This window comes from Hemiscyllium ocellatum, chromosome 50, assembly GCF_020745735.1.
Source record: "Hemiscyllium ocellatum isolate sHemOce1 chromosome 50, sHemOce1.pat.X.cur, whole genome shotgun sequence".
Lineage (NCBI taxonomy): Eukaryota > Metazoa > Chordata > Chondrichthyes > Orectolobiformes > Hemiscylliidae > Hemiscyllium > Hemiscyllium ocellatum.
The window spans coordinates 1,757,072-1,772,421 of NC_083450.1; the positions used below are offsets into that span (position 1 = coordinate 1,757,072).

Sequence of the window (15,350 nt, forward strand, 5' to 3'; positions counted from 1 at the left end):
CAGCGCCCACCCTCTGACAGTGCCCACTCCCTCAGCGCCCACCCTCTGACAGTGCAGCGCTCTCTCAGCGCCCACCCTCTGACAGTGCCCGCTCCCTCAGCGCCCACCCTCTGACAGTGCCCACTCCCTCAGCGCCGACCCTCCAACAGTGCCCGCTCCCCCATTGCCAACCCTATTTGGAAGATGAGAGATATAAGTGAAAGAGAAGGAAGTGTGCTGATTAAAGGTGTCGGGTTACAAGCTGATTACAGCAGGTCAGGAAGGAAGGTGAAAAACCAAGTACAAGAAGGAAAGAGAAATTATGAAACATTAATGGAAATCCCAAAGCCTTCTCTCAACACATCATTATAAAAAGTTGGTAAAAGGCAGCTAAGGATTAATTGGGATTGAAATCAGTATTTACTCTCTGAGGTGAGAGACATGACTGAGGTGTTAAATGAATATTTTGCATCTATCTCTACCCACGAGGCAGATGCTGCACAGACTACAGAGACAGAAGGAAACTCAAATCATTAGAAAGGTATGTATAATAATGTATATCCAACACTTTCTATCAGTACAATACTTGAAGGTGATGAGACTTGGGAACCAAGTGAGATGTATCTAAAGATACTAAAGGTCATTAGAGTGGAAAATGCAGAGGTGTTGATGATGATCTTTCAATTTTCCCTGGATTGGTGCTAATCCAAAAGATTAAAGAACAGCAAACATTTCATCCTCACACAAAAATAGTTGCAGAAGTGCTCTCGCAGTTCCAGATGATTTAACAGCAGTGGTGTGGAAACTTCTAGAACATTGTTCTGCATAAATTAAGAATCACATGGAAAACATGGAGTGATTCGCAAGAGTCAGCGCAGATTTGTTTGGGGGAAATTGTCTAATTAACTTGGAGTTTATTTGAACAGAACAGCAAGGCTCGATGAGGTGGTGCTGTTGGTGTGGTGTACATGATCTTTGAAAGGTGTTTGATATAGTGCTACTGAAAAGACAGGTAAGGAAAGTTCTAGGTCGTGGAATTGTAGGGACAGTAGCAACATGGCTGCGAGATAGGATACAAACTTTGGGTGAGTGGGTATTTTTAGAGCTGTAATGGTATCATAGAATCTCTAGTGTGGGAGCAGGCCATTCAGCCCATTGGGTCCACACTGACCCTCCAAAGAGTATCCCACCCCTCTGCTCTATAACCCAGCATTTCTTAGAGTAAACTCTTGCAGACGCAGGGAGAATGTGTAAATTTCACAGTCATCCAAGGATGAAATCAACCCCAGGTCCCTGACAACTGACCCACCATGCTGCCTCGAGTTCAATATTGGGATCCTTGCATTTTCTGATACACACAAGTGATCTCTATCCTGTGTGCAGGGGACAATTGCAAAGTTGCGGATGGCACAACACTTTGGAGAATTGTTGTGGAGGACGATGTAAAAATTCAAAAGGACATTGGTATGTTAGTAGAGACAATGGATTGATGAAAGACAAAGTTCAGTGTGAAGAATACTGAGGTGATGCCCATCACAAGGAACAGGGAAAAACTATAAAGTAAAGGGAGATTGCAGGAGATACTCAGCAGATCTGGCAACCTCTGAAGACAGAAACAATTAATACTTTGAGTGCAGTGATCCTTCTTCAGAGTGTTAATTCTGCTTTTTCTCCACAACATGGGCTTCTCCAGCACTTTGCTTTTGTTTTAGATTTTAAGCATCTGCAGTTCTTTGAATTATCATCATATAAAATGCATGAATCTGAAGGGTGTGTAGGAGCTGAGGGAGTTGGGTGTATAAATACTTGTCGTTAAAGGCGTTAGAACAAATAGACAGCTATTTGCAGAGCATACCAATTCTAGGTTTCATAAATAAGAGTACAGGAGTAGGGACGTTATGATGATCTTATACAAATCCAGTAGTTAGACCTCTCTGGGAAGATTTGTGTTTGGTTTTGGATATTGCATTAGGAAGGATACAGTCATAGAAATGTACAGCATGGAAACAGACCCTTCGGTCCAACCCGTCCATGCCGACCAGATATCCCAACCCAATCTAGTCCCACCTGCCAGCACCCGGCCCATACCCCTCCAAACCCTTCCTATTCATATACCCATCCAAATGCCTCTTAAATGTTGTAATTGTACCAGCCTCCACCACTTCCTCTGGCAGCTCATTCCGTACACGTACCACCCTCTGGGTGAAATAGTTGCCCCTTAGGTCTCTTTTATATCTTTCCCCTCTCACCCTAACCCTATGCCCTCTAGTTCTGGACTCCCCTACCCCAGGGAAAAGACTTTGCCTATTTATCCTATCCATGCCCCTCATGATTTTATAAATCTCTATAAGGTCACCCCTCAGCCTCCGACGCTCCAGGGAAAACAGCCCCAGCCTGTTCAGCCTCTCCCTGTAGATCCTCCAACCCTGGCAACATCCTTCTAAATCTTTTCTGAACCCTTTCAATTGTGTTCTGTGATTTCTTGTAACTTTGACAGAAATAGGGAGCTAGGAGGAACAGCATGGGCTGAAAGGCCGCCTACCAAGTCTCATAGTTTTGATAGGCTCAAACGGGAAGTGGGTGGGGTCTATGGATTGTGTGACTCTCAGTCTGGCCAACCATGGATATAGAGTGGTCCGCGCGTTCGAAGCTGGTGGTAGGCGGTTCCAAGAAGAGCAGCCAATGACAAGAGTCGACAAAAACAAACCGGGCGCAGTTAACGTGTCGCTTTTCCTGATTTGCCGGGGGCGACGGCGGATGCACGGCGTAGGCCAATCAGTGCAGAGAGGGTGGGGCGGTCGGCGCCTGACTGGCAAGTCTCTAGCCCAATTGGCCAAGGGTCTGCCGGCCGCCGTCGACCAGTCAGGTTGAAGCGCGCGGGTGGGGACTTTGGCGGGAAGAATGGAGCTCGAGAGCGGCGAGGGGAGAGGGAGTGGAGTAACGGTCACCCCCGAGGGAGGGCGGGAGAGCGCGGAGGCCGCCCCGCCTGAGGGGGAGGGGGACCGGGGAGGGGTGACCCCGCCGTCCGCGGCGCTGGACACTTTATCCGGATCGGGGGCGGACACTCCGGCCTCGGACTCAAAAAGGCTGAGACTGTTCAAAGCGGCGATAGATACCACAGTGGAGAAGCTTCTAGAAACCGCCAGGTAACAGTCAACAGGGCACTGCCCCTTTAAGAGACACCTGCCCGTGTTACACGGCACTGCCCCTTTAAGGGACACCTGCCTGTGTTGCATTGGCACTGCCCCTTTAAGGGACACCTGCCAGTGTTACACTGGCACTGCCCCTTTAAGGGACACCTGCCTGTGTTACACTGGCACTGTCCCTTTAAGGGACACCTGCCTGTGTTACACCTGCACTGTCCCTTTAAGGGACACCTGCCCGTGTTACACCTGCACTGTCCCTTTAAGGAACACCTGCCCGTGTTACACTGGCACTGTCCCTTTAAGGGATACCTGCCCATGTTGCATTGGCACTGTCCCTTTAAGGGATACCTGCCCGTTTTGCGTTGGCACTGTCCCTTTAAGGGACACCTGCCTGTGTTGCATTGGCACTGTCCCTTTAAGGGATACCTGCCCTTTAAGGGATACCTGCCCGTGTTGCATTGGCACTGTCCCTTTAAGGGATACCTGCCTGTGTTGCATTAGCACTGTCCCTTTAAGGAATACCTGCCCGTGTTGCATTGGCACTGTCCCTTTAAGGAATACCTGCCCGTGTTGCATTGGCACTGTCCCTTTAAGGGGTATCTGCCCGTGTTGCATTGGCACTGTCCCTTTAAGGAATACCTGCCCGTGTTGCATTGGCACTGTCCCTTTAAGGGATACCTGCCTGTGTTCCATTGGCTCTGTCCCTTAAAGGGACACCTGCCCGTGTTGCAATGGCACTGTCCCTTTAAGGGATACCTGCCTGTGTTGCAATGGCACTGTCCCTTTAAGGGATACCTGACCCTTTGATGAAAAGTCCCATGCGTTTGGATTGTTCTAAGGATTACACCTCTATAAGGTCATGCCCCTTTAAGGGATGCATCTTTAACTTTAAAGAATCATCCCTTGCCCAGAGATTCCCTTTTTTAAGGGTTCGTACTCGGAGACTACACCATTGTGGGATCCCCATTACAATGGGACAATGCCTGCTGACACTAGAACTGGCTCTTTAAATAATCCTCCTTGTACTGGGTCTACTCCTTTTAAGGAATTCCCCCTACATTAGGAGTGTACCCTTTAAGAGAACCTTCTTACGTCGGGGCTACCTGTTTAGATTGCCCGTTCATTGCTCAGATTGTTGAGTATCTGAGTTGGGACAACATGTTGAGGTTGTACAGGACATTGGTAAGGCCACATCTGGAGTATTGTGTACAGTTCTTGACACCCTACCTTAGGAAGGACATTATTAAATTGGAGAGTGTTCAGAAAAGATTTACCAGGATGTTACTGAGACTGGAGGGTTTGAGTTAGGGGATAAGCTGGGAACTTTTTCACTGGAGCGCTAGGGCCTGAGAGGTGACCTTATAGAGGTTTATAAGGGGCATGGTAAATGGCCATGGTCTCTTTCCCAGGGTGACAGGAGAAAGATTTAGAAGGGACATGAGGGGCAACTTTTTCACACAGAAGGTGGTTCGTATGTAGAATGAACTGCTCGAGGAAGTGGTAGATGGAGGTACAGTTACAACATTTAAAAGTTTTGAAAAATCACGCAACATCAGAACTGGGATTTACATATTAATAAACCAAAACCAGCAACCCATTCTAAATGATGAAAGACTTAACAGCAATCTAGGTTTGTTCAATATATCATTTCAGTTGCATGACATTGTAATCTTTTCCTCGAAATTCTGTGTTTTATGGTCCTGTTCCACATACTGATGAAGGAGCAGCGCTGTGAAAGCTAGTGCTTCCAAATAAACCTGTTGGACAATAACCTAGTGTTGTGTGATTTTTAACTTTGTCCACCCCAGTCCAACAACAGCTCCTCCACATCATAACGTTTAAAAGACATTTGGAAGGAATGTGCACAGGAAAGGTTTAGAGGGATATGGGCCAAACACAGGCAAGTGGGGCTAGTTTTGTCTAGGAAACTGGTCAGGCTAGACAAGTTGACCCAAGGGTCTGCTTCCATACTGTATGACTGTCATAAGCAAGATCAACCCAGTATTTACTGCCCTTGAGAAGGTGTGAATCAATGCACTCCATCTGTTGTATGTCCAGCTTTGGAAGGGAGTTGCAGGATTTTGACACTGCTGATTTGATTACTGCTCTGTCTCCGAATACTCTTGTCAGATCTATCCTATCTGCAAGCAGAGCGTGTTCTGCTTGAGCTCTTTAAATGCCTCAATATCCGCAAACTAGATTGTTCATTGACTTTTGGCATATGTGGTCAACTAATAGCAACTGCTGGTAATTAACTCCACCTCTAAATTTGAAATGAATCTGATTATTTTAGTTTGTGTATTTGTTTTGATTTTCACACAAGTGGTTGCTTGTGTGAAAAGGTTGCTTGATGGATGTGTTTTAATAATTGAGGGCATGGTACCCTGTTTTTCTTCCCTCCATATGTAGCTTTGAGAGATTTGCTCAGTGCTTTCAACCTGTTTACAAAATTCAGCCACAGTTCACACATAGTGTCTACAAGCAGCTTATTTCTCAACTCCAGACCTCTATCCAGGTGAGCAATGAAGAACCCTGTTTATTAAAATTTCTGGCTCTTGTCAAATTTGTTAATTGATCAATTGGTTCAAAATTAATAGCTCTGTCAAAGAAATGGAATAGGCTCAATGGGCCAAATAGCTGTGTTCTGTGTTGTGTGGTTCTTTGTTTGCCTTCCTATCAAACCTTTTGCCATCTATTTTGTGTTTTTTCACTAGTTAAATGCTCTATTTTCCTCTTTATCAGTTTCTTGGTCCTATTTTGCTGAAGGAGAAAGTGAGGACTGCAAATGCTGGATATCAAAGTCAAAGAGTGTGGTGCTGCAAAAGCACGGCCGGTCAGGCAGCATCCGAGGAGCAGGAGAGTCAATGTATGCTCGAAGTGTTGAACTCTCCGCTCCTTGGATGCTGCCTGGCCAACTGTGCCTTTCCAGCACCACACTCTTCGTCCCTATTCTGCTGAAGTCTAAAATGTTCCCACTCATCAGTCTTCATAATATTTTGGCAACTTTATTTCTTTCGTCTAATGCAATCTTTTAATTTCTGTCAATGACCATGGTTAAACTACCTTCCTGACAAGATTTTTGAGTCTCAAAGAAATGTAAATTTGTAATCACCATGTTTTAAACTGTTTATGAACTGGCCCTGTTGCTCAATCTACTCAAGTGTCTTTCACTGGAGTGATTCCTGATGAAGGGCTTGTGCCCGAAACGTCGAATTTCCTGTTCCTTGGATGCTGCCTGACCTGCTGCGCTTTAACCAGCAACACATTTTCAGCTCTGATCTCCAGCATCTGCAGACCTCACTTTTTATTCTTTCACTGGGTGTCAGACGTTGAGAGGTGACCATATAGAAGTTTATAAAATAATGAAGGGTAGAGATAGAGTTGATAATAGTTGCCTTTTTCCCAAGGATGGGGGAATTTCAAGACCAGGAGGCACAATTTTAAGGTGAAAGGAGTCAGATTTTAAAAAGATGCGAGGCGCAAACGTTTTGGACAGAGGGTGATTCGCATGTGTCATAAATTTCCTGAGGATGTGGATATATTTAAAAGACACTTGTATAAGTACTTGAATAAGAGAGGTTTGGAGAGATAGGGGCCAGGAGCAGGCAGGTGGAATTAGTTTAAGTAAAAACGAGGACTGCAGATGCTGGAAACCTGAGTCTGGATTAGAGTGGTGCTGGAAAAGCACAGCAGGTCAGGCAGCATCCAAGGAACAGGAAATTCGACGTTTCGGGCCAGAGCCCTTCATCAGGAATCAAGATTGACCCTACTTCAATACATTTTCTACTTGTCTGTGTATTAGTGACATAGATCACAAGCTAGATGGCCAGTTTTGAGTATGCTGACCTTTTTAAAGAACTGATGTGACTCAGAACAGTTCAGGGATCTTTTCACTTTGAAGTGTTAAGTTCCACACTTCTTAAAATTTGATTCATGAGAGAAATACGGTATTTTTAAATGTTAGTATGCAAAGGGGTAGCCAGATTGTTTCTTACAGTTTCCTAGTTTATTTTCAGTTGAAGAACCTGGTTTAGGTTCACTTATTTATATATATATATTCCCTAGAAGTTCCATTACAAAAAGAGTATGAATTATAAACTTAAGGGTATTGCAGCTGTACAAGTTGCTGCTGAGACCACATGTGGAGTATTGTGAGCAGTTTTGGTCCACGTATTTAAGAAAAGATATTTCACTTGAGGCAGTTCAGAGAAAGTTCACTGGAATGATCCCCAGCGTGCCGGAATTATTGTATGAGTGAAAGTTAGGTTGTTCTGCTCAATGGAGTTTAGAAGAATGAGGTGATCTTATTGAAATAGATAGTGGCTCGTTGGGCTAAATGCTGAGAAAATGTATCTTCTGCTGGGAGAGTCAAGGATCAGTGGACATAGTCTCAGAATCCAAGGGTGCCAATTTAAGACTGAGATGAGGAAGAATTTCTTCTCTGTGGTTTGAGATTCTTTGGATCTCCTTGTCAGAGAGATCCGTGGGGGCAAAGTCTTTATGTCTATTTAAGGCTGAGATAGACAGATTCTTGATCAGTCGGTAAATCAAAGATTATGGAGAAATGGCAGGAAAATGAACATGAGGTATGTCAGATCAGCCATGATTGTATTGAATGGCACAGGAGGCTCAACGGGCCAAACAGGCTGTTCCTGTTCCTATTTCTTACGGTCTTGTAATTAGATCTTTTTCATTGCACATTACTAAATCTAAAATAGAACATAGAACAGTAATGCAGAGCCCACCGTATCTGTGCTGACCATGAAACTATTTCTAAACTAATTCCATCTACCTGCTCAAGGTCCATATCCCTCTGTTCTCTGCCTTATAAACTTTGCTACTGTATCTTCTTCTACTACTATCCCAGCAGCATGTTCCAGGCACCTACTACCCCCTGTGTTTTCTTCACTTTAAAGTTTCTCCCCATCACCTTAAACCTTTGCCCCACGGTATTTGACATTTTCATTCTTGGAAAGAGACTCCCAACTACCCCCTATATCCCTTGTAATTTTATATACTTCCATTAGGTCATCTCTCTGCCTTCGACTCCAGCAAAAACTATCCAAGATTACCTTTATAGCCAATACACTGCAATCCAGTCATTATCGACGTAAACCTCTTCTGCACCCTCTCCAAAGCCTCCACATCCATCCTGTAGTGCAACAGTCAAAACTGTGCACAGTACTCCAAATGTGGCCTGACCAAATCCTTGTGCAGTTGCAACATGACTTTAATACTCAGTATCCTAACCGATGAAGCAAGCATGCTGCGTCTCTTCTTTATCGCTTTATCCACTTCATTGCCACTTTGAGTGACAGTTTTTACTAAATTCATATTCCAGCATCTGCCATTGCAGGACTCAAACCTAGATATCAAGGACATTATCTGAATCATTGGATTAATAGTTCAGTTACAGTACCAGTAGACCATCATTTTCTCAGAATGCTACAAGAAATAGCATATTATCTTATTGGATCCCTGAAATACAGTCCTAGAAAACTATCTTGTAGATTGATGTCAGTCTGTGTCAGTTGAAATTCCATGTGATTACTGATTATCCAGCTTCCTGATTTATACCATGCTGTATAATACTGTTTAGTGCCAAAAATGTGATGCTGGAAAAGCACAGCAGGTCAGGCAGCATCCAAGGAACAGGAGATTCGACGTTTCGGGCATAAGCCCTTCATTCCTGATGAAGGGCTTATGCTCGAAACGTCGAATCTCCTGTTCCTTGGATGCTGCCTGACCTGCTTCGCTTTTCCAGCAACACATTTTCGGCTCTGATCTCCAGCATCTGCAGACCTCATTTTCTCCTCGAAGATAATACTGTTTAGTGGCTTACAAACAATTCCCACCACTCTTTGTCCTTTGCGGTTTCTTAGCTCCACACACTGATTCTACATCTTGAATTTCACTTCCTGTAATGGGGAAAAAAAGAGCAGGTTTCAGGAGATGGTTCTGGATCTCTTACTTTTCCTTACTATCTATTGTTCCTGAATGTCAAATACACGTGAGCATTTAGTTCCTGGTTTTACTCCACACTGCAGCCATGTCTGCATCATGGCACTTAATTCTGACCTGTTTATTTGTGTAGTCAATTCATCTACCTTGTTACAAATGCTATGTGATTTCAGTGAGAGACCGTTTCAAAGAATCCCTACAGCATGAAAGCAGGCCTTTCGACCCATCGAGTCCACACCAACTCTCCAAAAAGCATCGCACTCAGACACAACCCATCCCTGTAACCCCGATTTTCCATGGCTAATCCACCTAACCTGCGCATTCCTGTACACACAGCAATTTAGTATGGACAATCCACCCTAATCTGCTAAATGACATCACCAACCCAAAGAAACCCAAATGTATAATCAGAAAGCAGAAATCGTCAGCAGTGCTTCGCTTGGAGGCTCACTGAAGATGTTACCTAGTAGGGTGACAAAACGTCTGGAAATGAACCTTCCAGTTCAGCCAGCAAACCTACATCCAGAACCTCAACCTGAGCTACAAATCTTCAAAACTCGCTAAGATAGTGTGTATTAAATCCTTTGCATGTACATAATTAATCTGAGATCCAGAACCATCTCCTGAAACCTGCTCTTTTTTTCCCCATTACAGGAAGAAGTCAGTCAGATCTCTGAAGATGGACTGTTTGAACGAGCACTCCCTAAATTGGATCAGTTGGAACGTGAATCTGAAGCACGTACAGACCCTGCGTGGTAAGGTCAGACTGCAATCATTCAGGAGTAAACTAGCAGCTGGATAGAACTCCTTGCCTAACAGCAGAGTCATACAGCATGGAAACAGACCCTTTGGTCCAATTCCTCTGCACCCAAACTGACCTAGTGCTGCTTGCCAGTATTTGGCCCACATCCCTCTGAACCCCACCTATTCATATACCCATCCTTTTAAATGTTGTAATTGTACTAACCTTCATTTTGTTTGGCAGCTCGTTCCACACATGCATCACCCTCTGCATGAAAAACCTACTCCTCAGGTCCTTTATAAATCTTTCTCGTCTCATGATATATCTGTGCCCTCTACTTTTGGACTGCCCCACCTTCTTGGCTATTCACCCTTTCCATGCCACTCATGATTTTATAAACCTCAATAAGGTCACCCCTCAGCCTCTGACGCTGCAGGGAAAAAAGCCCCAGCCTATTCAGATTCTTCCCCGTAACCCAAACCCCCAAGTTCTGGCAACATCCTTGTAAATCTTTTCTACATACCCCCAAATTTAACAACATCCTTCCTATAGAAGATTGACCAGAATTGCACGCATTATTTCAAAAATGACTTAACCAATATCTCTACAACCACAACATGACACCCAAACTCTTAAACTCAAGTGCACTGACCAATGAAGGCAAGCATAACAAACCCCACCTACACCACTCTATCTACCTGCAACTCCACTTTCAAGGAGCTATGTATCTGCATCCCTGGGTCTCTGTTTGGCAACAATCCCCAGAGCTCACCATTAACTATGTAAGTCCCGCTCTGGTTTGCCTCATCGAATCGCATTTATCTAAATTAAATGCCATTTGCAACCAAGACTGCAGCAGCTGACCACATCTTCTCCAGGGCAATGAGGGATGGACAGTAGATGCTGACCCAGCCAGTGGTGCCCACATCCCACAATGAATTTAAATAAAATGTATTTCCAAGGGCTGGCCTGGTATAACTAGTCTAAACAATCGCAGGGTTCCTACTCCTGATCATTGTCGGTGATCTCTGAGTTAGAGAATGAGAGGGTGAGCAATGTGAATGGAATTGTTTTTCCCTTTTGCTTTGAAAGTGTTTTAGATAAATGCGAGATGTTGCATTTTGGTAAGGGAAACCAGGCCCAGGGCGGGGCTTATACAATTAATGGTGACTCTGGGGACTATTGCCAAAGAAAGTGACCTATGGTTGCAGGTAGACAGTGTTGAAAAGGAGTTTAGAGTGCTTGCCTTCATTGATCAGTGCACTGAGTATAGGAGTTGGGATGCTATGTTGCAGCTGTACATTACTGAGGCCACTTTCAGAATATTGTGTACAATTCTGGTCACTCTTCTGCAGAAAGGATGTTACATTTGAGAGAGTACAGAAAAGATTTACAAGGATGTTGTTGCCAGAACTAGAGTTTGAGTTACAGGAAGAGGCGAAGCAGGCTGTGGCTTTGGAACTATAGATTCAGTCTGACAACGGTGGTGAGCATGTTGTTGGAGGAGATCCTGGGGGACAGGATTTAAATATGTTTGGAACGGCAAAGACTCATAGTCATAGTGATAGTTGTCATGGCTTTGTGGGTGGGAAATTGTATCTCAATAACTTGATTACTTGTTCAAAAAACTCAATGAAGATTGCTGGGGGCAGAGCGGTGGACCTGATCTATATGGACTTCAGTGACCCGTTCAATAAGGTTGCTCAGGGTAGACTGTTTAGCAAGATTAGATCACATGGAATATAGGGAAAACTAGCCATTTAGATACAGAAATGGTTCAAAGGTAGAAATCAGAGGGTGGTGGTGGATGGTTTCTTTTCAGATTGGAGGCTGGTGGCCAGTGGTGTGCCACAAGGATTAATGCTTTGGATGTGTATATAGGAGGAGAAAGTGAGGACTGGAGATCAGAGCTGAAAAATATGTTGCTGGAAAAGCGCAGCAGGTCAGGCAGCATCCAAGGAGCAGGAGAATGGACGTTTCTGGTATAAGCCCTTCAGGAATGAGGAAGGTGTGCCAAGCAGGCTAAGATAAAAGGTAGGGAGGAGGGACTTGTATATAGGAGATATGGTTAGTAAGTTTGCAGATGACACCAAAATTGGAAGTATAGTGGACAGTGAAGAAGGTTACCTCAAAGCACAATGGGATCTTGACCAGATGGGCCAAGTAGTAGCAGGAGTTTAATTAGATAAATGTGAGGTGCTGCATTTTGGAAAGGCACATCAGTGCAGGTCTTATACGCATAATGGCAAGGTCTTGGGGAGTGTTGCTGAACAAAGAGACGTTGGAGTGTAAGTTCACAGTTCCTTGAAAGTGGAGTTGCAGGTAATAGGATAGTGAAGAAGGCGTTTGATATACTTGCCTTTATTGATCAGTATATTGAATATGGGAGTTGTGAGGTCATGCTGTGGTTGTACAGGACATTGGTGAGGCCACTTTTGGAATATTATGTGCAGTTCTGGTCTCTGTGCTATAGAAAGGGTGTTGTGAAACTTGAAAGAGTTCAGAAAAGACTGACAAGGACTTTGCCAGGTTTGAAGGGTTTGAGCTGTGGGGAGAGGCTGAATAGGTTGGAGTGTCAGAGGCTGAAGGTTTATGAAATCATGAGGGCCGTGGATAGGGTGAATAGACGAGGTCTTTTCTCTGGGATGGGGGAGTCTAAAACTAAGGTGAGAGGGAAAAGATTTAAAAGGGACCTAAGGGGCAGCTTTTTTCACGCAGAGGTAGTGGTGTATGGAGTGAGCTACTAGAGGAAGCGGTGGAGGCCGGTACATTACAACATTTAAAGGGCATCTGGATGGGTATATGAATAAGAAGGGTTTAGAGGGATATAGGCTAAATTCTGGCAAATGGGACTAAATTTATCTAAGATATGTGGTCGGCATGGATGAGTTGAACATAAGAGTCTGTAAGTTTCTGTAAGTCTCCACGACTCTAATATGGATATCGGTGTGTGTGGGACTGATGTTGTATGTCATCTGCTAAATGAAGCCCCTGTTGCTGAATTTCAGGCGTCCCACAGGCTCCCCAGCTGTGGACCTACGGACGCACCTGGTGCCATACCTGCTACAACAGCGTGATTACCTGCGCCTGAAACTGAAGAGGGCAAAGGAGGAGAATGCAGCTCTGGCACAGTCAGTCCTCGAGGGCAGGAGCAGGGTCGAATCATTGGTGCGAGTGCGAGACGAGCAATGTCAGCGTTGGCAGGTATGGAATACTAATAAACAGCAGCACAGCTCACTGCTGTCTCGAATCATGAGTGTAGATCTTCCATGAACAAGATGGCATGTCGGCTTAATGGCTAGCACTGCTGCCTCACAGCATCTGGAACCTAGGTTCGATTCCAGCCTCAGGTGACTGTCTGTGTGGTGGTTGCACGTTCTCCCTGTGTCTGCATAGGTTTCCATTGGGTGCTCCGGTTTCCTCCCACATGCCAAAATAGGCAGGTTAGATGGATCAGCTGAGCTAAATTACCTGTAGTGTCCCTTTTGTTCATTTTCTCTGTAGTTCTGCTCCTTTCTGTATAATCTTGCTTCCAATGTTACTGGAAGTGTTGGCCAAGTCTGGGTTTGTATTGTTGTGGTTGATCGCTCCTTTAACCTCCCAACAAAGATACCTGTAAGGGGTCCTTACCCTTGTATCATTGAATTGGCTCACTGTCTGTGTTAGGCTCTGAGCTGACTGGGGGAGAGTTTTAAATCGAGCAGTGGTATGCCAAAACTGCATCTAATCTTGAGACCAGAGGTATACCAGAGCTGCTGTACATACACCTTGTGTCTGGATGCATGACGCTGTCTCACTTTAGTCTATTTATTAAGCTCTATTTATTGTCTCTAGCCTCCTAGTGTCTAGTGGATTAGTGATGGGAAATACTGGGTTACAAGGATTGGGAAAGGGGCTGGATCTGGAAAGGATACTCTTAGGAGGATCAGTATGAATTCGATGGGCCTACTGGTCTGCTTCCACACTGTAGGGAATCTGTGAACATCAGTGTATGTTTGGCGGAGGCTGGATCTCGATGTCATGTTGCTAACACTGGTGTATTTGATTCACAGCAATGTACTGAACTCTGTCGTCAATTTCAGTTGGACGAACACTGAACAAGTGAAGGTGGCCGATGTCTGAATGCTGTTGTTGACTTCCAAGTGTTTTTATAATTTTTGATGTGTTCATGTACCTTCACTCACATTCTGTGATCTTCAGAGATGAACCGGCCTAGCTCAAAGTCCCTGTATACCTCAATAAATAACTGATGAGGTAAATGGTACCCAGGTAGGAAGGGTAAATGAATGGTATGTGTAAAGTAGAGAAAGGAATAGCAATGACATAGTGACTGTCCTTTTCCTCTGCAGACTGAATTGCTCTGCTGGCTGACTGCAGCCCATGTGATAAAATTAAAGGGCAGTCACACCAGCTGTTCAAGATAGTATAGAGGAAGCATTACTCTCTATCTAACCCTATGATTGATGTGGACAATGTAGAGAGAGCTTTATTTTAAGTTTAAAAGCACAGAGGGAGCTTTACTCTACCTAACCCTGTACTGACAGTGTTTGATGGGAACAGTATAGAGTGGGTTATTTCTGCCACAGTATCCCTCAACTTGATGGATAAAAAGATCCCTTAAACCTGGATGTTTGGCCTCTGCTTTGAGGTTTGAATTTGAAAGTCAATCTCTGTTGCTGTATATTGGTAATTTTATTTTGTTCATTTTCTCTTTTCTGTATAATCTTGCTTCCAATGTTACTGGAAGTGTTGGCCAAGTCTGGGTTTGTATTGTTGTGGTTGATCGCTCCTTTAACCTCCCAACAAAGGTACCTGTAAGGGGTCCTTACCCTTGTATCATTGAATTGGCTCACTGTCTGTGTTAGGCTCTGAGCTGACTGGGGGAGAGTTTTAAATCGAGCAGTGGTATGCCAAAACTGCATCTAATCTTGAGACCAGAGGTATACCAGAGCCGCTGTACATACACCTTGTGTCTGGATGGATGATCCCATCTCAGTTTGGTCTATTTATTAAGCAGTGTCTCCTACCAGTCTGGGAGTATGTGAGTGTATGCAGATACTCTGAAACTCAGCTGAAACCAACAGCCTGGTATCTCACTCGCTCAGTTCTATCGCACTATCCAGCCGCTCATTCTACCATGTGACCAACAACTTCAACACACCAACGGTGGCATCTGTACTGTCACTGCAGAGAACATTGTCTGCACTATCTGCACTAATTTTCTTCTAGGGCAGTGTTTAGGACGGCTGTGAAATTTGTCATGGGGTGGGTGGTTGGTGGGCAAGGAATTATCAGTGTAAATTTGTGTTTGCATTAAACCGAAGCTAAAAATCAGTGTGAATCACAGTCATCCTGTGTTCTGTGTCTTCATTTTCTTTTCCTCCCCCCTCCTCTTGTGCTGGATTGCAGGCAATGCTCCAAAAGTATTGCAACAAGGTAGGACTATCTGTGCCGAGAGCAAGACTGTTTGAGTAGCCTGCTGGTGTTTAATTCCTTCCCCGTGGGAGGAAAGGAAGGGCAAG

The 15,350-nt window shown here is 44.5% G+C and overlaps 1 protein-coding gene across 1 annotated transcript; it reads left to right on the plus strand.

Moving 5' to 3' along the window:
• The first annotated feature begins 2,695 nt into the window (after window positions 1-2,695).
• Window positions 2,696-15,158, plus strand: si:dkey-6i22.5 (polyamine-modulated factor 1). The gene is made up of 5 exons (XM_060820605.1): window positions 2,696-3,125; window positions 5,535-5,640; window positions 9,741-9,841; window positions 12,837-13,032; window positions 13,881-15,158. The coding sequence occupies exons 1-5, from the start codon at window positions 2,881-2,883 to the stop codon at window positions 13,923-13,925; spliced, it is 693 nt and encodes a 230-aa protein (XP_060676588.1). The 5' UTR covers window positions 2,696-2,880; the 3' UTR covers window positions 13,926-15,158.
• Window positions 15,159-15,350: the final 192 nt, after the last annotated feature.

Excerpts from the sequence above, each read along its gene's own strand:
- si:dkey-6i22.5 (XM_060820605.1), top strand. The coding sequence starts at position 2,881 with ATGGAGCTCGAGAGCGGCGAGGGGAGAGGGAGTGGAGTAACGGTCACC. Across the intron at positions 5,641-9,740 it reads AACTCCAGACCTCTATCCAG|GAAGAAGTCAGTCAGATCTC; the intron begins GTGAGCAATGAA and ends TCCCCATTACAG. Across the intron at positions 13,033-13,880 it reads AGCAATGTCAGCGTTGGCAG|CAATGTACTGAACTCTGTCG; the intron begins GTATGGAATACT and ends TTTGATTCACAG.